This window comes from Eurytemora carolleeae, unplaced genomic scaffold, assembly GCF_000591075.1.
Source record: "Eurytemora carolleeae unplaced genomic scaffold, Eaff_2.0 scaffold1165, whole genome shotgun sequence".
In the NCBI taxonomy this organism is placed as follows: domain Eukaryota; kingdom Metazoa; phylum Arthropoda; class Copepoda; order Calanoida; family Temoridae; genus Eurytemora; species Eurytemora carolleeae.
The window spans coordinates 88784-110675 of record NW_019397067.1 but is presented as its reverse complement, the minus strand read 5'-3'; the positions used below and the strand labels follow the sequence as shown (position 1 = coordinate 110675).

General features: G+C 34.0%; 2 protein-coding genes, 2 long non-coding RNA genes and 1 other non-coding gene across 6 annotated transcripts; all 5 read right to left on the bottom strand.

The window, feature by feature from the left end:
• Nucleotides 1-201: 201 nt before the first annotated feature.
• LOC111711561 (zinc finger Y-chromosomal protein 1) lies at nt 202-1529 on the bottom strand (the record flags this gene model as incomplete). The annotated part of the gene is made up of 1 exon (XM_023485946.1): nt 202-1529. A coding segment is annotated over one exon (933 nt), but the record flags the coding sequence as incomplete, so codon positions are not given.
• A 4770-nt stretch (nt 1530-6299) lies between these two features.
• On the bottom strand, nt 6300-8278 carry LOC111711563 (uncharacterized). Of its 2 annotated transcripts, XR_002767282.1 has the most exons (4): nt 7888-8278; nt 7567-7787; nt 7174-7283; nt 6302-7114 (listed from the first exon to the last, which is right to left on the bottom strand). It is a non-coding gene; the product is annotated as an uncharacterized LOC111711563 (long non-coding RNA). The 2 variants fall into 2 exon arrangements; XR_002767281.1 differs by lacking the exon at nt 7888-8278 and having other exon boundaries at nt 6300-7114; nt 7567-7875.
• A 1622-nt stretch (nt 8279-9900) lies between these two features.
• Nucleotides 9901-10581, bottom strand: LOC111711562 (uncharacterized). The gene is made up of 4 exons (XR_002767280.1): nt 10451-10581; nt 10273-10389; nt 10107-10208; nt 9901-10040 (listed from the first exon to the last, which is right to left on the bottom strand). It is a non-coding gene; the product is annotated as an uncharacterized LOC111711562 (long non-coding RNA).
• Nucleotides 10582-16510: 5929 nt separating this feature from the next.
• LOC111711564 (small nucleolar RNA SNORD24) lies at nt 16511-16583 on the bottom strand. Its single transcript, XR_002767283.1, has one exon. It is a non-coding gene; the product is annotated as a small nucleolar RNA SNORD24 (small nucleolar RNA).
• Nucleotides 16584-18090: 1507 nt separating this feature from the next.
• On the bottom strand, nt 18091-20656 carry LOC111711560 (40S ribosomal protein S2). Its single transcript, XM_023485945.1, has 4 exons — nt 20255-20656; nt 19890-20053; nt 19101-19260; nt 18091-18328 (listed from the first exon to the last, which is right to left on the bottom strand). The coding sequence occupies exons 1-4, from the start codon at nt 20619-20621 to the stop codon at nt 18165-18167; spliced, it is 855 nt and encodes a 284-aa protein (XP_023341713.1). The 5' UTR covers nt 20622-20656; the 3' UTR covers nt 18091-18164.
• Between the last annotated feature and the right edge of the window lie 1236 nt (nt 20657-21892).

Below are 21892 nucleotides of genomic sequence, written 5' to 3'. Positions count from 1 at the left end.
GAAATTTCCCAGATACCCAGGCATTTGGGAAATTTCCCAGATACCCAGGCATTTGGGAAATTCCTATTTTTGACATTTTTGATAATTGCTGTCACTCCCTCATTTTATCACATTGTAATTTCTATATCATCAGAAAACATTGATATTTTATTAAAGTTTGCAGACGATACTAAATTGGAGCATAATGCAAGTACTGTAGAAGAATGTGAAAAAACTCAGGAATATCTAAATAAATTAATAAATTGGAACAGTTGGAATATGAGCTTCAATATTTCCAAATGCAAAGTACTTCATGTTGAACCATATATAAACAATGAATGGTACACCCCAGTAGAATGGGATCTGGGTGTTAAAATTTCATTAAATCTGAAAACCTCCACCCAGTGTATTGAGGCTGCTAGAAGAGCTGGGGCAGTTTTGACCCAAATAATTTATACAGAGACAAGCGTACATTCCCCAAACTGTACAAATAATTTTGTTCAGATATTACAGGATTGGGTAGCAACATATTCACACTGATCACAGGGATATCTCACTCCTCAATATTTATTCAATAATATCTTATAATGCTTCATGCTTAGATTTAATATATTTCTTTAAATACCATACTGAGGTAGAAGTAAGATTTCTTGCGAACAGGGATATTTAACTCCTTTATGTCTACTTTCAATGTGTCTTTTGAGATTATTTGATGTAGGAGCAACATAAGTACACTGATTGCATGGATATCTTACTCCTTCATGTTTATTTTTAATATGACTCTTCAGATTATCTGCTGTAGTGGCAGCGTATTCACACTGATCACATGGATACCTCACTCCTTCGTGTTTATTTTGAATATGTTTCTTCAGATTATTTTGGTCAGTTGCAGCGTGTTTACATTGATCGCAAGGATATCTCACTCCTTCATGTTTAGATTCAATGTGTAATTTCAGGTGCTGTACACCAGTGGCAACATAGTCACACTGATCACAGGGATATCTCACTCCTTCATGTTTATTTCTCATATGTTTCTTCAAATACCCTACTGAGTTAGAGGTAAAATCACACTGCTCACAGGGATATCTTACTTCTTCATGTTTATTTTCAATATGTATCTTCAGATACCCTATTGAGCTAGAGGTAAAATCACACTGCTTACAGGGATATCTTACTCCTTCATGTTTGGATTCAATGTGTAACTTCAGACTTTTTACACCTGTAGAGACGTATTCACACTGTTCACATGGATATCTCACTCTTTCATGTTTAATATCAATATGTGTCTTCAGATTACTTGCTGTAGTGGCAGCGTGATCACATTGGCAGCATGGATATCTCACTCCTGTATGTTTAGATTCAATTTGTGTTTTTAAACGACCTGCTGTAGTGGCAGCGTACTCGCATTGATCGCATGGATATCGTATTCCTTCATGTTTAGATTCAATATGTATCTTCAGAGAACCTGCTTGAGTGGCAGCGTATTCACAGTGAATACAAGGATATCTCACGCCTTCATGTTTACTTCTAATATGCTGAATCTGTCCTTGTTAGGCTTTTTTGTCTAATATTCTCTCCGACCTAAAATCTTGAAAACAATAATAATATATCGGCAATAAAATATTTATATATTAAAATACCTGTTTTCAGCCAAACACCCCCCCCCCTCTCTACGCCCCAGATCAAGAAAAAAAAAATTCTGTGTCTTATGGATAAAAGAATATAGGTGCAAAATTAGCACCATTTATCTCTATTATTACAAGAGTTATTACAAACTCCAGGACACTGAAGAGGTCTTTTGATCTTAAATTTTCAATAAAAAAAATAAAAGTGGAAAAAGGAAATGGCCGTGAAGCACCCAGAAAGTCTGGTCTATCATGAACGGTTTAACTATGCCAGTATATTAGCTAACCCCACTATTCCTCCGGCTCAAAAATTACGTCTATGTACATTGAATCGCACTCCAAAATGATTTCATGTTCGTGATAATTAAATCTTGGACATTTAGTTTTGTTTTCTCATGTTTACTTTTAACATGAGTTTCCAGATATGAATGTGAATCTTTAAAGCATGAGTTTTAAAAGTTGAAAAAGGAGATGGGCGTGAAGCGCCCTAAATCCCCTGAAAGCCTAGTCTACCATTTTTAAGTATAAACGGTATTATTATGCTAGTATATAAGCTACACCCACTTTTTCTCTGGCTCACAAATTACGTCTATGTGCAAGCATATCCTTGATTAAATCGCACCCCAAAAGGAGAAACTTTTTAAAATGATTTCATATTTGTAATGATTATATCTTCAACATTTAGTTTTGTTTAAAGATATAATTTGTCAAAGAATAATCTGCAAAAATTTTGAAATGATAAAAATATTATTTAATTAATTATTTATGATAAGGGAACCAGGAAACACAGTTGAGTTTTCCTTTGAAAAATATACAATCAGAAAAAGATTAGTACAATAAATTCTACAATAACAGATTTATTTAACTTGAATTTTACGGTGTAAAGCCATTCATACTTAGTATGATACATTTTTATGCAATTTTTAGTTACAGGATAGGGTTACAACATATTTACAATCATCACATGGATATCTCTTCACTGCTCAAAGTTCATTTTCTTTGTTTTTCATTAGATTTCCTGCTTTTGTGGCAGTGAGGTCTTACTAATCTTATTCCTTTATGTTTAGATTTAATATGTTACTTCAAATACGATACTGAGGTAGAGGTAAGATTTCTCTAATAACAGGAATATTTTACTCCTTTATGTCTGCTTTCAATGTGTCTTTTCAGATTACTTGATTTAGTCCCAAGATATTCACACTGATTGCAAAATTTAAAAAAAAATTTCCAATCAAAATTCGATTTTTATTAAATTTTGGAAAACCACGAAATTTTTTTATAAAATCACAGAACTTTTTTATTTTTGTTTCACAGTGTAAATTGAATACAAAGAGAAAATGTTCACAATAAAAATAGAAGATGGGCGCGAAGGGCCCCGAAAATCTAGTATTTTATGTATAAAAGGAGTGATTCATTTTTACCATTCCACTCCCTCCCATGTGCACAGTATAATTATTATCATCTAACAAAATTCTATTCTATTTATATGCATCTTATTTAAACAACATGTACACTAGATGACTTCTTCAGGAGTTGATATTGCCAACCAGCTTCTATATATAATTAAAAGGAATAAAAGGCTAGTACTGCAAACAAAGATTTACATTGATTATAATTCAATCTTTATCAATCTATATATTTTACTTGTCTGTTGGTATCCAAAAACCGTCAAAATGGCAACACAAATTTTGTGGGACCTCACATGACCCCTGGGAAGATTTACAGATGGTAAGAATTAAAAAAATTTGTCTCCAAAATTTTTTGATTTTTGTTAAACTTTGAAAATTCACAAAAAATATGATGAAATCCGCGAACTTCTTTTTCTTTAGTTTTCAATTTTACCAAGAGAAAATTTTTGCCCAGAGAGCCACAGTTAAAAGTTGAAAAAGGAGATGGGCGTGAAGCGCCCTGAAAGCCTAGTCTACCATATTTAAGTATAAACGGTTTAACTATGGTAGTAAATAAGCTACACCCACTTTTTCTCCGGCTCACAAATTGCCTCTATGTGATATCCTTGATTAAATCGCACCCCAAAAGGCGAAACTTTTTAAAACTATTTCATATTTGTGATAACTATATCTTCAACATTTAGTTTTGATCAAAGATATAATTTGTAAAAGAATAATCTTCTGCAAAAATGTTAAAATCATAAAAATATTATTTAATTAATAAGAATGATGAGGGAACCATGGAACACAGTTGGGGTTTCCTATGAAACATTTACAATCAGAAAAAGATAAATACAATAAATTCTACAATAATAGAATTATTTAACTTAAATTTTACAGTGCAAAGCCATTCATACTTAATATGATACGTTTTTTTTTGCATTTTTTAGTTACAGGATAAGGTTACAACATATTTACACTCATCACAAGGATATCTCTTCACTGATGCTCAAAGTTCATTTTCTTTGTTTTTCATTAGATTTCCTGCTTTTGTGGCAGTGAGGTCTTACTAATCTTATTCCTTTATGTTTAGATTTAATATGTTACTTCAAATACGATACTGAGGTAGAGGTAAGATTTCTCTAATAACAGGAATATTTTACTCCTTTATGTCTGCTTTCAATGTGTCTTTTCAGATTACTTGATTTAGTCCCAAGATATTCACACTGATTGCAAAATTTAAAAAAAAATTTCCATCAAAATTCGATTTTTATTAAATTTTGGAAAACCACAAAAATTTTTTATAAAATCACAGAACTTTTTTATTTTTGTTTTACAGTGTAAATCTAACAAAATTATGAATGTGAATCTTTAAACCATGAGTTCGAATTGTAGTATTATCACATTGATTACAAAAATATTTGCATGATATTTGTTAAATAAAATTTATATAAAACATTCATTATTTCATATTATGTTCAAAGATATAATTTGTCAAAGAATAATTTTCTGCAAAAATGTTGAAATGATAAAAACATTATTTGAGAAATTAACAATGAAGAGGGAACCAGGGAATACAGTTAGGTTTTCCTATGGAAAACATACAATCAGAAAAAAGATTAATATAATAAATTCTACAATAATAGAATTATTTAACTTGAATTTTACAGTGCAAAGTCAGTAATACTTAATATGATAAGTTTTTATGCATTTTTTAGTGACAGGATAGGGTTACAACATATTTACAATCATCACAGGGATATCTTACTCCTTCATGTTTATTTTTAATATGAATCTTCAGACTACTTGCTGTAATGGCAACGTATTCACAATGAGAACAAGGATATCCCACTACTTCCTGCTTATTTTCAATATGTTTCTTCCGATCACCTGCTTGAGTAGCAGCGTACTCGCATGGCTACACAAATTTTGTGGGACCTCACATGACCCCTGGGAAGATTTACGGATTGCTATAATTAAAAAATTTGTATTCAAATGTTTTTGATTTTTGTTAAACTTTGAGAATTCACAAAAAAAAAATTATTAAATCCGCGAACTTCTTTTTTTAGTTTACAATTTTACCAAGAGAAAATTCTTGCCCATAGAGCCACAGTTTAAAGTTGAAAAAGGATATGGGCGTGAAGCGCCCTGAAAGCATAGTCTACCATATTTAAGTATAAACGGTTTAACTATGGTAGTAAATAAGCTACACCCACTTTTTCTCCGGCTCACAAATTACCTCTATGTGCAAGCATATCCTTGATTAAATCGCACCCCAAAAGGCGAAACTTTTTAAAATGATTTCATATTTGTAATGACTATATCAACATTTAGTTTTGTTCAAAGATATAATTTGTCAAAAAATAATCTTCTGCAAAAATGTTAAAATGATAAAAATATTATCTAAGAAATGAAGAATGATAAGGGAACCAGGGAACACAGTTGGGTGTTCCTATGGAAAATATACAATCAGAAAAAGATAAATACAATAAATTCTACAATAATAGAATTATTTAACTTGAATTTTACAGTGTAAAGCCATTCATACTTAATATGATAAGTTTTTTATGCTTTTTTAGTGACAGGATAGGGTGACAACATATATACACTCATCACAAGCAGTGTTTCGGATCCGGATCCGGATCCGGTCGGATCCGTATCATTTGGTCGGATCCGGATCCGTATCAGGAAACGTTGATATGGATCCGGGTAGCGCCAAAAATTAACCAAAACCATGGAATAAATAAATCAAAATGGTTCGTAAATGTATTATTTACATGACGAAAATTTTTCAAAATTATCTTTAATAATTTAATGTTTACATTTATATAATAGTAATGACGACATTTTTAACTTTAGGATTACTATAGTTTATAAATTATAACCTTGCATAACATTTAATAGGGAAAATCCGATTCACAGAATCAAAAGTTACCTCGGATCCGGATCCATCATCACGGATGCGGATCGCGAATCAAAATGATATGGATCCGAAACACTGATCACAAGAATATCTTACTCCTTCATGTTCATTTTTAATATGAATCATCAGATAACTTGCTGTAATGGTAGCGTATTCAAAATGAGAACAAGGATATCTCACTCCTTAGTGTTTAGAGTCAATATGCTTCTTTAGACGACATGCTGTAGAGGCAGTGTATACACATTGATCGCATGGATATCTCACTCCTTCATGTTTTAAATTTTTAATAAAAATCTAAAGAATAAAGGGATTGTAGTTGTAATTTCAAGTGACTCTGCATGAAAACTTAAGTCATGTCTGATTCACAACGTAACCTTTGAAAACTTAATCTAATCTAGAATGTGGAAGATAATGTCGTGCTTGTAATTTCTGCATCGTTTCTAAAGAAAGAAAGTTTGTAGAGAACCTTTAAATGAAAAAATCAGTTTTATTAAAGACAAAAAATGGGATATCAAATTAACTATTGGTCAAACAAAGCTTTTAAGTTGTGCACCAAAAATGCCACTCTATCAATTAAGAGTCACTACAAATTACTTGATTAGTGAAAAAATAATTAAATAGAAAAGTTATGAGTGCATGCATAGTATTATTATTATTTAACAAAATTGCTGGGGTTTTTTATTGGGCCCAGACAATTCCATCCATCAGCACCAACCCCTCTTAATTGCATCTTATTCAAACAACAATTAAAAAAGACGATTTTTTCACAAGTAGAAATTGCCAATCATTTTTAATGAAATTAACTAAAGCATGAAAAAAATAATTCTTAACAAACATTGATATGGGTGTTAAGAGATCCGCATGAAACTCTGAAGTTGCCATTAACAGAGAGTCCCAAAATATCAGTTTTTGGTCATATATTAAGAAATTTTGAAAAGTTTCAAACAAATTAACGGTATTTACTGGCTCCAGGTGCATCTTTTCATACCAAGAGCAATATGTTTTAAAGAATCGTTTATTTAACCAGTTACTTTTTTTGATTTTTATAAATTTTTAGTATCAATTGCAGTAACATTTTTTTTTTGACATTCTAAAAAAGTTGAAAATTAATCATCCCTAATGTTTTCGGACTTGCTCTCTGTATTCTCGAAGCCACTTGAAATCTTCCTTCTTATCAAAGGGTACGACCAGCTGGCAAGCTAAAAAAATATATTTGGTATAAAATGGAATTAAATTAAAAAATTTGCTGGAATCTTACCAATTTGGAGTCCCAAATCTCCAGCATTATGCTGCCTGGCTCCAGCTGGTATTTCAATCACCACCTTCTTTTTCCCAAACTCCATCCATTTCCCGAGCGATGTGTCCAACCTGAAATAACAGTTGTATAATGAGCTATAAATATGAAAAAGTAGGGGCAAAATTTAATGGTTACTAAACTTGAAGGAGGTTGTTAACAGATGAGAAAAGACCCTCTTTTTAATTCTGTTTGGTAAAAACAAATGTTCGCCTTTCTTCTTTGGTTCTACATATTTAGAGAATAAAAGGCGTACCATAACTTCCATTTAATGTTTTATAATTTTTGTTTCTATGATATTATGGGGGAAGGGAGATTTAGGGGAGCTTCTGTAACGAAAATTATGCAATTTTTTACCTTTCTTCGCCTTGAATCAAACACGGCTACACTGTATCTGTTCGGATTTTCGTTCATCCAAAACCAATCCAAAGAAACAGTCAATTGATCTCCAGGAGCCAATTTCTTTTTGTATACATGTAGACCACGGATGAATGTGTCCTGCTTAAGGGTTCCCATGTTTGTGTTTATTTCGTTGTCTGCTAGACATACATAAAAGTTTCAGTGTTTCAAAGTTTTATCTGTAAATACGATGTATTAATGTCGTCTTCCATAAAATACGAGCCCGTTAATAGTCTAATATGATAGGGGACACCCTGTATATAAAACATCTAACCGTACCTCGATTTTCTGTACTTCCCTCATCTACATCTTCTTTGATTTCTTCTTTGACTTCTTCTTTAATGGTAACTTTATCTTCTTCCATAATTTCTGCCATTCTCTCTGAAATGTGTACAATAGATGTAATAGTCTTATAGTAATGGCCCAGGAGAATTAGGGCGAAGCAAGGGGGCTATTGACCACAATTTTTTGTTTTTACCTGACCCATCTCATTTGATTCAGATTCAGGGTGCCAAAAAAATAATTCCGTCATTTTAGCTTAAAAGCAAAAAGACGGCATATTTCAAAGATGAGCAAAAACATTCATTATCACGTAATATCTTTAAACAAAACTATAGAAATTATTTAGATCTTTGTTAAGATGAGTTATTGGCAATTTCTTAAAAGCAACATTGCTGTTGATNAGTCCAGATACCCCACCAAAATCACTTTGATATGGTTATTAAATACAATTGGTTTCTTTATAACGACCATCCTACCGTAAATAAAACATTATTGAAAAATAATATTTATTTAAACTTCTATAGCTTTATTAATAAGATATTTATTCATATGTTAATTGATGTGGTATCATTTATCACACTCCTGATTTTTAACAGTCTCATTAATTTTCCAGACAGGGTCGACTTTGAAGTGCCGCGATGCCTTGGGATTAGATTTTACTGCTCTAACTCACTTGCTTTCTGTAGCCCTTTACATTTTAGCACTATAAAGCCCTTGTTTTTAGCTTTGGTTTTTAAGAAGTAATTAGCAATATTCTTATCGATTTTTGCTTGAGAGCAATAGACCTTTTAATCACAGTGTGCATCAGGTTGCAGAAATATAAGGATTAAAAATTAAAGTATGGGCAGATAAAAATAAATTTCTGCTCAGACAACGAGCTAAAGATTACCATTGGACCCATTCATGTAAATTCTAAATAAAGAGTCAATGAAAATGAATTGGAAAGTCCCTTAAAGAAATTATTCAGGATATGTTTAGGCTCCTTGTGACAGCTGATGAGGTTCCTCTGCTGACCCCTGGCGAGATCTGGTTAACCGACCTAGTGGCGCAACACGCCGGGTTAATTACAGTAGCTATATAGTGGGAAAAATTTAGTTGCAGTACATTTGGAAAAATTGCTGTACACCATACAGTATAGGGGTTATCTCAGGTGAAGTGCAGTGCACAGTGTACAACAATGGGTCATCTCAGTTGCTGTATGTGGAAAAAAACTTATATGTTGTACATTAAAGGAATATTTTAGTTGCTGTACATTACAGGCTACTTGATGTACTGTTTACATAACACACTACCTAATGTACTACACTGTATATTTGTATAAGTCACACACAAGATTTAGTAAAATTTTGAAATGATTAGGTTCTAGTTTCGTAGTTTACCATAGAAGAATCCTTCTTCATCAGCCTGTGGACGGCCGTTAATGCAATACATGTGCATCCCAGTTCTATTATGAATCAAAAATCTGGTAAATTATTGATCTAATGAACCAGGTAAGAAAAAAGAAAAAGATCCACGTCTCCAAGTATAGGTTCCAATTCTTTCTCCAGAGCAGATGAAAAAGCAAGAGCCACGTCTCGATAAAGCTAATCCAAACATTTAATACTTAGAATGTGGTTTACTCTAAGGAATATTTTCACCAAACTATTAATCTCTTACTTTAAAACTACATACGCCTCAACCGTCTCTGTCAGAAATCAAGTATAGTAAAGGTTTGGTTCCAGAGCTCACAGTCTCCGGGTGAAGGTGTACATCAACATCTCCAGAGCCCAAAACTTAAGACAGGGTATCGATCTGAAAACCAGTTTTAAAACCCGGGTTTCACGAATGGGGTTAGGCAATTTTGTAAATATCAATATTTTGGTTATGAAATATTCTTTTATTCAGTTTGTTTATATTCTCAATTTTTTTCAAATCTCTTAAATCAAAATCTACACAAATGTTAAGATATTTTTGTTATGAAAATATAATATTAGTTATTTATCGAATCTCTTAAATCAAAATCTACACAAATGTTAAGACCCCAAAAAGGAAACTCGGGAGTTTTGTCCAACGATACTCTTTTAAATTTCGGGCTCAGGCTTACTACAGGTTGGAACATCGTACACTGTTAATCTCGGGCTTTGAGTAGAGCAACGTCTTCAGGTTTCAGCCTTAACAATTCCCTGTATTTGCAAAGTAAGCCATCCGAACAGAGCTAAATGTTAATTTGATCTTACGTGAAATGGTTTGGTTGATTGATTGATTTGAGCCTTCTCCAACAGCTCAAACTAAGGTTTCTTGATCAACCGCATACTTTGGGTTAAACCGTCTCAATCAGTCTAAATACAGAGATTGCATTTTCCTTGGAAGTTTCAGAATTGTAAAAGAGTTAACATTAATTACATGGTAGGTAAGAAAGGAAGAACAAAAGGTTGAGAGACACACTCCGACCAGTAACATCATCCCGTCTCAGGTCAAGTGCTTCACCATGATGCTCTCCGCGTAAAACTCAACCTTGGCCTACATTACAGATTTTGTAACACTCATTGTGCTTTATTATAAAAGTTCGTTATTTATATACCTTATATTGTTCAGTGAAAACCGTGTCACTTCTTAAAAACATACATCATTTAGTTATAAAATTCTGGAATAAAAACTCAATTAGTAAGCGCTATGAGAGGTTTAAAAACTTGGTTTAGGTGTGGCACAGAATACAAGATATATTTTACATGACTATATTAAGTCTTTTAAATATTTAAAACATTGGTTTCTTTCTTTACTTTTAAATACTTCATTCTTTAAAATACCTTTCCTTGTGGAGTTTGTGCGACTGCTACGACTCAATCTCAATATTTAAGGAAGCACAAAAGTTCCATCAATAAGGCACGAAGATTAATATTTTTACAATATAAATATCACATAGAAAAGTATAATCCTCGTGAGGGAAAATTAATCTGGAGGGGCCAGGTTTTCATAATTTTCCCTATAGCTTAGTGACAGGTACAAGATTAGTGTCACTTCGTCTCAGGATCCGTCCTGCACTAATTTGTGTCCTTGTACTGAAGATGTAGGGACCGTTGAAGATTAGCTGAACGAGCATATAGAAACCTAAAAAATCTAGATATAGATGCGACATTCACACTCATAACAGGGATGACTCGGTCCTTCATGATTAAGTTCAATAAGTCTCTTCAGACCACTTGCTGTAGTGGCAGCATCTTCACATTGATCGCAAGGATATCTCACTCCTTTCAATACGTTCCTTCAGATTAGCTGCTTGAGTAGCAACGTATTCACAGTCAATACAAAGACTCCTTCATGTTTACTTCTAATATGCATCATCAAATTACTGGGTTGCGTTGCCACAAATTTAATTTTTCACAGGGATAAATGTTTTTGTCCAGAGACGACTTGACAACTTTATCTAAATTCAAGAAAGAATCCTGTATCAATTAGCATAAATAGTGCCTGATTATGATCAAGTGGTATGTAAAACTATAAACATTTTTTACACGAAAAAGAAAATATTTTGAGAAAAAAATTTGAATAGAAATTCATGTAATCTTTTATAATCTCTAGACATTTTTCAAAAAGAAGTATCGATTAACTCAGATATGTCAAAACAAACAAAATTTCCTCAAGAAATATCTCTCCAAATATCTTCCTTTCTGCGTAAGAAATGTTTAAAGTTTTAGTATAAATATTATAAACCACTTTATGAGTTCATATACGTTTCTCCGGTTTCCAAGGTGCCGTGACAAACTCCTGAAAGACAAACTCCTGAAAGACAAACTCCGGAAAGACAAACTCCTGAAAGACAAACTCCGGAAAGACAAACTCCGGAAAGACAAACTCCTGAAAGACAAACTCCTGACGAGACAAACTCCTGACGAGACAAACTCCTGAAAGACAAACTCCTGAAATTATGAAATTTTTCTCTGAATGAAATTTGATAAAATTCATAAACTTTAGAAGAAAAATTCGCAAATATTCTAGAAAAAATTCTCAATCTTTAGTTATTTGAATATGCTTCTAGCAGCAAAGTATTACAATGATCAGAATAACCAGCAAATTTATTATTATTTATTTTTTATAATTTAGGGTTAGGTTAGGTTGAGACACTTTCTGGGCCGAGCGCTGCGGCTAGGACAGGCTAGTGGGCCGAGCGCTGCGGCCATGGGTTAGGTTGGTTAAGACACTTTCTGGGCCGAGCGCTGCGGCTAGGACAGGCTAGAGGGCCGAGCGCTGCGGCCATGGGTTAGGTTAAGTGTTGACACTTTCTGGGCCGAGCGCGATATTATGGATCTATACAGGATGTTTCACGAAACATGACAATTGATTAATAATTTTGAAGGTCTTCTTCCATATACTGTATTGATTTAAGAAGACTTTTTGCTGTTTTTTTAATAAATCTTTTACTGAACTATACTTTTATTAAAAATCATGTTTACAATAATATGCCTGCCTAACAATATTTTATGTTATTCTCTTATATCAAACAGCTTTACAAATTATGGAAGACAAGAATCTATTCACCAACTGTCATGTTTCGTGGAACACATGTACAAAATCATTTGTTATCCAAAGAAGTCCATTGAACTTGAAAACCTTGAAAAATAACACAATTTCCGTACCATAAAGAAGAAATTCAAATGCAGAGGATCTAAATCTTAAGTACTTAGTAAATGAACCCAGGTTTTGTAGATACAGAAGATAGTATTTAATTAGGGTTAGGTAGACACTTTTCTGGGCCGAGCGCTGCAGCCACGGGTAAGGTTAAGCTATGACGCTTTCTGGGCCGATAGCTGTGGCTTGGACAGTCTACGCCGAGCGCTACGGCCACACCGGTTGCCAGTTCTACAAAATTCATTCCCCCTATTTCAGTTTTAGAATTTTACGGGACATACACTCAACATAAGGCAAATATCAAAGATTCCTTCACCCAGAAGGGCTTGTGATAACATACTCGCATCTGTCAAAAATCTTTTGAACACCTCACTAGCTTGGTGATGCGGTACATCATATAAATATGCTTATCAAATAAGATTATTCAAATAAACTTCCTCTTTCAGAAGGGACCAAAAGCAATGAAAAATCGAACACATGTTCTTAAAACAACATACTATCTCAATCTCTCCCATCACAATTACTTGAAGAAATACATTTATTTCTGTTTAAAATATACACCATTTTTCATATATAACTAGAAGTCCAGTTATTTTCATATTTAGGCAAGGTACAAAATGGGATAAAAACAGGCAGTAAATAATAGGAAGATCTCAGTTAATGGTAAGAACAGGAAAGGTTATTCAGGAAAAAAATTTGATAACGAACAGGATGAATTCGAGGGAAATGGAAATTGGAAACAGGAGACAAGAAAGTTCGGTTAACCCACGACCGCAACATTACCTGAACAAGAAAGTAAAATTTAAAAAATTCAGACAATTGATTTTAAATATTTAATTAGTTATTAAAAAAAAATTTAATGAAAATAATTGTAACAATCAGCGACAACCGAGACAGCATAATGGCTCAACCCCGGTGCGAGCTAATGTCTTTCTTTTCAGAGATTTAATCTACGAACTTTCAGCACCAACACTACATATAGGCCAGCGACAGTGACTCAAAGCTCGATTTATTAAAATTCATTAATTTCTACCTGAAGAATGTGTTTCTTCTTTGTCCAATAGAAGGAATCACTCCTGAAAAATATTGGACTAAAAAAAGGCAGAAAACTCGAGCACTGCAGTTCCTTTCTTCAAATGCTCAGTTATTAATGAAAAGTTTCTTCAATTATTTTCAGTTGGGAAAAGAAGACACATTTAAATAATCATCATTTTAAGTACAAAAACATAAATCAAATTCAGAAGTATTTATACCTGCAATTTATTAGAATCAGACTTCTCATTCAATCCTCATTCCATTTCCCACTGAAGTATTAAACACTCATTTTAAGCTAACTAAGATTTACCAATTGATGAAGGTTAATTAAATCTCAGGCAGAATTCTGATATTTTGAAATCATTTAGATTTTATCCATCCAAGTAGAAATTTTAATCACCGAAAATAAATAATAAAAAGTTCTAATTGTAATAATATTTACCGTGAAATGATGCTGCAAATCTTCTATTTCTTTCATTCATCAGCATGTTGTTTAATCATGATTTAGTCAAGGATAGAATAATTTAATATCATCTGAACAATGTATAAATTTTCAGTTGACAAAATTTTACCTGCAGAATATATTCGCCATGTTCCGTTGCCGGATCCTCATTAAGCACCAGAAAATATCTTAACAAAAATAACATTATCTCAGAATTATGTTAGAAGTGAGTGCAATGAAAGAAGAGGCATAATTGTCATCAGCATTAAGTTTTAATCATATAAAGGTCAATGATAGTGTCGTTGATATCATCTGAAATAATTGAACTAGAATTGAGAAGATTATTACCAGTTTAGTGAGCAGAATTCAACCAATGCATTTCAGGATCTTATCGCAATCTGAATAGAAATTCATGAGTTCAATTAACATTTAGATTTGTATAAGTTAGTATAGTTCGTTATTCAGCAAGGTTGAGTGTCTTCAATATTATCAGAATTACGTCCCTTAAAGTCATCACTATGAAGTGTCAAGCAGAAAAGAATCATTGCGCTTACCTCTACATAGAGCGAGACATACTGAGGGTTGAACCAAGAACTCCAATGCCACCTAAAAATGATAATTAGTATTGGTTGGCAACTATGACCTTTATGTATTAAAATAAAATTAATTGTTTCTAAGATTAAGTATCTCCCCTAGTATACCGTAGGGCAGGGTTGCAATACAAAGATATATTTTAGCATTTATTTTTCATAAGAAAAAACAAGGTTGGATCCATGTGTGGGAAGAACCTTGAGCCAGTAATGCATGTTTTACTGGCATCGAGATTAAATTACCTTTCTTCCTTCAGAGGTTGCTCAGCATCCAAGTGTACTTTCATCCTTCAGAGGCTGCTCAGCATACAAGTGTACTTTCTTCCTTCAGAGGTTGCTTAGCATACAAGTGTATATCCAGAGACGGATTGACCCTAGATACATTAAAAATTAATCAGCTTTTAATGAATGTAAGATAGTATGTAATCGGAAATACTTCAGTGGTAGTGACGAGGAATAAAACCCATCATTTTGTCATTTTCCATGAGTATACATCATTTAGAGAAAAGTAGCCTTCATCTATTTTCTCTTACCTTAATCAAGTAAACCAAGTCCAACCTCTTTTGCCGATATGTGTACAGTGAAACTTGCCCATCTGAACAAAAAAACAATTAGGTTTGAAATAGTAGTTTTAAAGAATAAGACTTTCATTGATATATTATCAGTTGGTTGATCCGTTTGATGTCCACATTATTGGTTAAGACAGCCAAGGGTTTATCATCAGAAAAATTAAGAAATTCAATAATTAAGCATTTAATATGAAAATTAACACTCTTATCATAGCTTTGAACACTAACAAAAGTAAGAATCATTCTTACCTCGACTTAATCCTCAATGGATATCAGATCTTAAGAAATGGCTTGCCTAAAAATATAATACCATAAAATTGAGAATAATATCCGATTTGATCAAACTGAAATGACACATCAGTTGGTTGATCCATTTATTGTCCACATTATTGGTTAAGACAGCCAAGGGTTTATCATCATACAAATTCTAATAAAATTTAAGTTCAGATTCAAGTCATATTTCGCAGTTTTAAATCTTCACCTGTGGTTTAAATCCAGTCACCACTATTGTTTCCTTTTTTCATCCACTTCCTAAATCAAATTAAATATATATTCAACAATATTAAATTTCAAACATTCTTTATAGGGAACAATTAATGATCTGTACTAGCAGTTTCAAAGGGCAATTGTATAAGCAATTGTCCAAGCGACCAACTAGAATTACTTTTTCATAACGTAAACACAGAATATGCATAGAACCATACTTGATGCCTGGTTATGAAAATAAGGTTTAACAATGTGACCCAAAGACAGCTCAGCAAATGAAGTAAGGGATTAAAACTTGGCAGTCTGATACCAATAGTAGACAATGATTTAGGTGTTTATAAATCTTACCTTTTAAAGTAGAACTGGATGAGAACAGTCTAGAACAGGACTCAACTCTGAAGTATTTAATATTACAGTCTGTAGGATATTTATTATTAGTTGAACAATTGACATTAACTTTCAGTCCTATCGATCCATAATTGGTTGCCATCACATTAATTCTGGACAGTATTGGTCATCATTTATTTTTTATCAGATAGTGCTCATGAGAAGTAAGTTCTTACCTAAGAGGATGAAATGTCCAACCGTCAGTAATTATTCGCTGTATTAAGTTCTTTATCTTCTATAAAAAAAAATTATTATTAAATAAAAACTAGAACATAGAAGGCATTGAGTGCGATGCGACGATTCAGACATCCTGAGTAATATCATTAGAATCAGGCATATGCTTGTCTAATTTGTTATCATCATTCAATTTTTCAACGATGAATGTGAGCAATTCTCACCTGTCAGTGAACGTTAAGAAATCCAGATTCCAGATCTCTGGCTCTGTCCTGAATTATAAAAAAATACAACCCAGTCCAAACAATGCCAACATAATTGTTTAATGTTAAGAATCAGCGATCTTGGTGGTATACTGTCGTCATTCAGCAGTCAAGAGTAGCAAATAACATGTCATCATTTATCATGATTATAGCTGTCAGTAGTTCGAGATAATTACCTTTAGGAAATCAAGGTTTGGAGAGGGTTTACATCAGCACTGTACAGGGCATTTCTGAACGAAATGACAATTCAGTAAACAAATTCAATAAGACCAGAGGTAAAACTGGCAATTGTTTTCAGTGAGAGAGTTAAGAAAGTTGTCAACGTTTAGTTCAGGTGTACAATTAATTCATCATTTTTAAAAAAACAAACACATTTTTATTATTTACCTGCAGTATTTTATTTATGATTATAATCTACATTTGAGTACACGTTGCATTTCATCAATCCTAAAATATTATTTAAATGCAAGTTATACAAGTTAATCCACTAAAACATAAAAATTAAGATTAACATAATTAGGGAGTGTAGCTAGCATGGTTTATCCCTCTGGTCACTGCCACATAGTGACTACAGAGAACCTAGGAATATGCTAGCTCCCGGTCTACCTTGAGACCCGGCCTAAGCCAGGTATCAGGGACCAGGATACTATTAGACTCTGTGGAAGGGGAAATAGATCGTATTATCCACGATTTCCGGCCACGAAGGTACTCGCCACCGAACCGAAGTTTAGCATCGAGTACCAAGAGTCTAATTGATAAATCTTAATTGTAAATATGAATTCAATGTATCCTGACTTTCCCGGGATATCCTCATTAGGGGAAGATATCCTTCAACTTGCAAGAAGTTTATCTAGCTTACACATGCTGTCCACTACATTATAAGTAAAGCAGTGGACTATTAGGTGCTGCAGAATAAATTTATATGAAGGTCTACCTTTGTAAAAAAATGAATTACAGATGCATTCCAGAAACCACTTCTTATCACCAACCTGAAAATTTCAAATTGAAAAACTGCATTTTTAAAACTTTCAAGATAGTAAAAGAAAAAGGATCAGAGCCAAGTTTCATCTTATCCGGGTATGTTGTTCTGTGCAGGATAAAAAGAATTAGAGAACCTAATTCAATTCAATCCTTGCATTGATTCTCAGACAGGAGAATCAACAGCCCTAGTACCCAATCCGAGAATGGATTGGAAGGTTCATCAAGTGAAATTTAATAGGTTTAGATAAAAATATTTTAAATTTTCACCTTATCAAGCTCTTTTTAGATTACAGCTTGTCGAACCCGGCCATCATCAGAGATCTGAAAAATAAAAAATTAAGATAAACACGTTAACAATATCAAGAAAAATCTGATAAAAGTATTAAAATCAGTTGGCCGTTCTTTGTAATCATTACTTTCAGGCGAAAGATGGTGATTGAATAACTCATCATGGTAAAATAATGCGAAGATTAAAATGAAATTTTACAGGAGTGTATAAATACTCCTATAGGCTGACAAATTAGTCGCACCAAACCAAATTTAAAAATTAGCCTGCATCCTTAAAAGGGAGGGAGGGTAAATCTTTAAATCTTTACCTTCTTACTTGCCACAAACCCTAGGATTGCAAGATACGAACAATCAAAAACGACATTAAAATAAAACCCAAGTTAATTTTCTGTCAGTTTATTTTCAGTAACTTAACAAGAAAGTTGCGAAATCGCGAAATGAATAATCATTGCGCTCAGTACTGCCTCTGTTCCTGTCTCTGGCTAGCCAGGGGTTTGTGGTTCTTTGAGAGGAAGTCAGTGTGCTCCTGGTAGGGAGACTTGGAGAACACGGTCTCCTTCCACAGGTCAGGGGTGAGGAAGGAATAGGTCCTAGCAATAGCTGCGTAGGTGGCCTTGGCTGAAATATAACATATGTTACTAAGTTTTGTTTGATTTGATCAATTTAATGTTTAATGTTTATACTTGAAATAATTCAGGACACAAGTTGGCAGCAGTTTTGTCTCAGAAGACCGTCGTGTAAAAATCTCATCATTTGGAAGATTAAATTTTAAGCACAGTTCACTTTTGAAACATTTAATATCAGAGGTTTCAGCGGATCAGTAACTTTTTGCTTTGTAAACTTTCGCCTAAAACGTCATTAAGTTCCAAGTTCACATTCGCCCATGTAACAATTTGCCTGAATCAGTGTGTCCGTAAATCGTTTAGCCTATTGAACAGTTTGCCTGTCTAACAAATGTTTGTTCATTTAAACAAATATTTTTTTGCGACTCAAGACCTTTGAATATGACTGCAGTACAAGATTTGATAGAACTTATAATTAATTTAAATGTGCCAAAGAGTCAAGGAATGCTCTAGAAGACTAAACATCACTGAAATCTCTTACTACCGTGCATCGGATAAAAATATTTTGAGACGATTCTAATGCAGTACATACAAGTTAATATAAAATGAGCAGGGCAGCCAGGTCTTTATCTATCATTCTTTGCAGACAAATATGATGCATATGTTAACGAGAATGATTAATCCTGGCTAGGAAGGACAAAAAACACTTTAAAGTTTTGTAGGCAAAAACACACTTGCAAAAACCTACTAGGCGAATGTGCACTAACAGAATGTGTACTATACAAAAGATTACCGACCTATTTCATAAGTCTAACTAATGTGCTTACCAAAGTTTCCAAGGGTACCAGTGGAACCCTTTGCAGAGGTGTAGCAATCCTCGATACCAGCCATCTGGAGCAGCTTCTTTGGAACTGGGGCAGAGACGATTCCTGTTCCACGGGGGGCAGGGATCAAACGCACCCAGATAGAACCGCACTTTCCGGTAACCTACAACAATGTTCATTTGAAGTTTTGTATGTAAAATAAAAGTAATGTCTACTGTGAGACTTTTTATGTTAGTCAGTTTTAACGGCACATGAACAGCAATACGTGCAGACATGCTTCCTGAAGACAATTTACTATCCCTCCCAAGTATTATTTGGCACTCTCAGCATCAATATCTAATGCTGTAGCGTGGCTTCGAGGTAAAAAGGCTTAACAATCCTGATTTCAGCAACACCCCCCCCTCTTCATATGGTATTTCAATAGTTAATAGTTGCAGAAAACATGTTGGTTGGTTTAACGGCACAGGACAGTAATATATTCAGAAAGTATTATTTGGCCCTCTCGGCATCAATTCTAATGCTTCAGCACCCACCCCCCACCTCCCACACATTTTTCATATGGTAAATGCAATAGTTAAAGAAACCCCGAATTTTAGAAGAAAAATATGTTTGTCAGTTAAACGGCACATGAACAGCAATATATACAGACATGCTTCCTAAAGACAATTTACTTTCCCTCCCAAGTATAATTTGGCACTCTCAGCATCAATATCTAATGCTGTAGCGTGGCTTCGAGGTAAAAAACCCTAAATTAAGCACCCTCCATCATGCCAACGGCCAATATGCTATTACCTTAGAGGGGACGGTATGGGGTTTACCGATTTTGTTACCCCAGAATCCTCTCCTCACAGGAACGATGGAAAGCTTGGCCAGGATAATGGCACCACGGATTGCAGTAGCAACCTCCTTGCTGCACTTGACACCCAGACCAACGTGACCGTTATAATCACCAATAGCTGAAATAAAGTTTAAATTAGGTAAGGGAAACCAAGGATGTGATTTTGTTGGTTATTGAGCAGAAGACTATCAGTTGGCCGTTCTTTGTAATCATTGCTTTCAGGCGAAAGATGGTGATTGAATGACTCATCATATTTAATATTAATTGAACCAGGAAACCTATTAACATTAATTTTTTGTTCAGTTAGTCAATAATTTACCTACGAAAGCCTTGAACCTAGTCCTCTGACCGGCACGGGTCTGCTTCTGAACGGGCATGATCTTGAGTACCTCGTCCTTGAGTGCGGGGCCGAGGAAATGATCAATGATCTCAAACTCTTTGATGGGGAGAGAGAAAAGATAAATCTCCTCCAAAGACTTAATCTTTCCATCTTTTACAAGACGTCCAAGCTTTGTCACTGGGACCCATTCCTTATCCTCTTTGCCACCACGACCTCCACGGCCGCGTCCACGACCGCGACCACGTCCTCCACGATCCCCACGGCCTCTGTCACCTCCACGGCCACGTCCTCTATCTCCGAATCCACCTCTGAAACCACCACGATCGGCAGGAGCTGCGTCCGCCATTCTGCAACAAATATTAAACTTAAATTTTGCGTAGTACGTTAAACTGTTTTAGTTATTTGTCAGTTGTCATTGCTAACATGCGAAATAGAAATTACCAGTGGTAATTTCCTAGAGAAATATTTTTAGACCCCGCCTCCCTATCGATTTTGTACACGGATCTTAAATTTAAGACATATGGCCTCAGCGCTCGACCCCTAGCCTGTCCTAGCCGCAGCGCTTGGCCCAGAAAGTTTCGACCTAACCTAACCCTAAAATACTACAAAATGACTGAAAATCAAAGGTCATGAATAAAAATAATAGAACGGGGGGNCCACACTCCAATCAATTTGGTACAAGATTTCCACAGTCAGAAATGAACAGAACTAAGCTTTAGTAACAAAAAACTACTTTAAAACCGTATGGAACCATGAGCTTTGTAGATTTTCGAACCAAATAAAGTAAGTACATTACTGGACTCGGCAACAACAAACTAATATGTACTCCGGAGAATTATACCAAAATCGTCAACATAAACACATCGTTAGATAGTTCTTTATTAATACATCCTACTTGTTCATTAACACATACACCGAAAAACGCTATTTAAACCAACACCAGAAAATATTTGTTCAGAATCCTTAATCAACACTAATTTAATCTTAAAATTGTATTATTAAAACCAGTCGATTGTTAACGAATTATAAATATTGAAAACCATTGTGTACCTGATCTGTCCTGATTTATAACCGGAAGGTAGAGGTGCGGTGCACGAGCCTTTATATAGTCTTAAAGTTTAGAACCCAAAGAAAGCCGAATATTCAAGTCTAGAACCCAAACGCCGTGCCCTGCAATGCAACACGTGAAATTTGGCCGCTGATTTCACATCAAACCTGGAATAGATATAGACAAATTTGCTACGTCGATGTTGAGAAAGAAAAAATATAGAATTTTCAATTCTTAAAGCTTTCAAACTTTTATTCGTTTTAAGTTGAAACCAATTTTCAAATATATACAATGTCGTCTTTGATAAATCTTTTTCCGGTTTTGTAAGAATTTAGAGATTTGATTAAAAATATTTATTAGGGGTTTTTAATTGCAGCTTACGGACCATTGACACCATGATGAGCATAACACCGTAAAAAAAACATACAAGCTCGTTAAATATATAGTTCATGACTCGGCCGGACAAAATTATTTTGGCGGCGCCATCTCTATAAAATATATTAAAATTTAAGCAATCACTCGGATAGAATATAAAGGCATCTTAAATGAAACAAGATCTGAAATAAAGT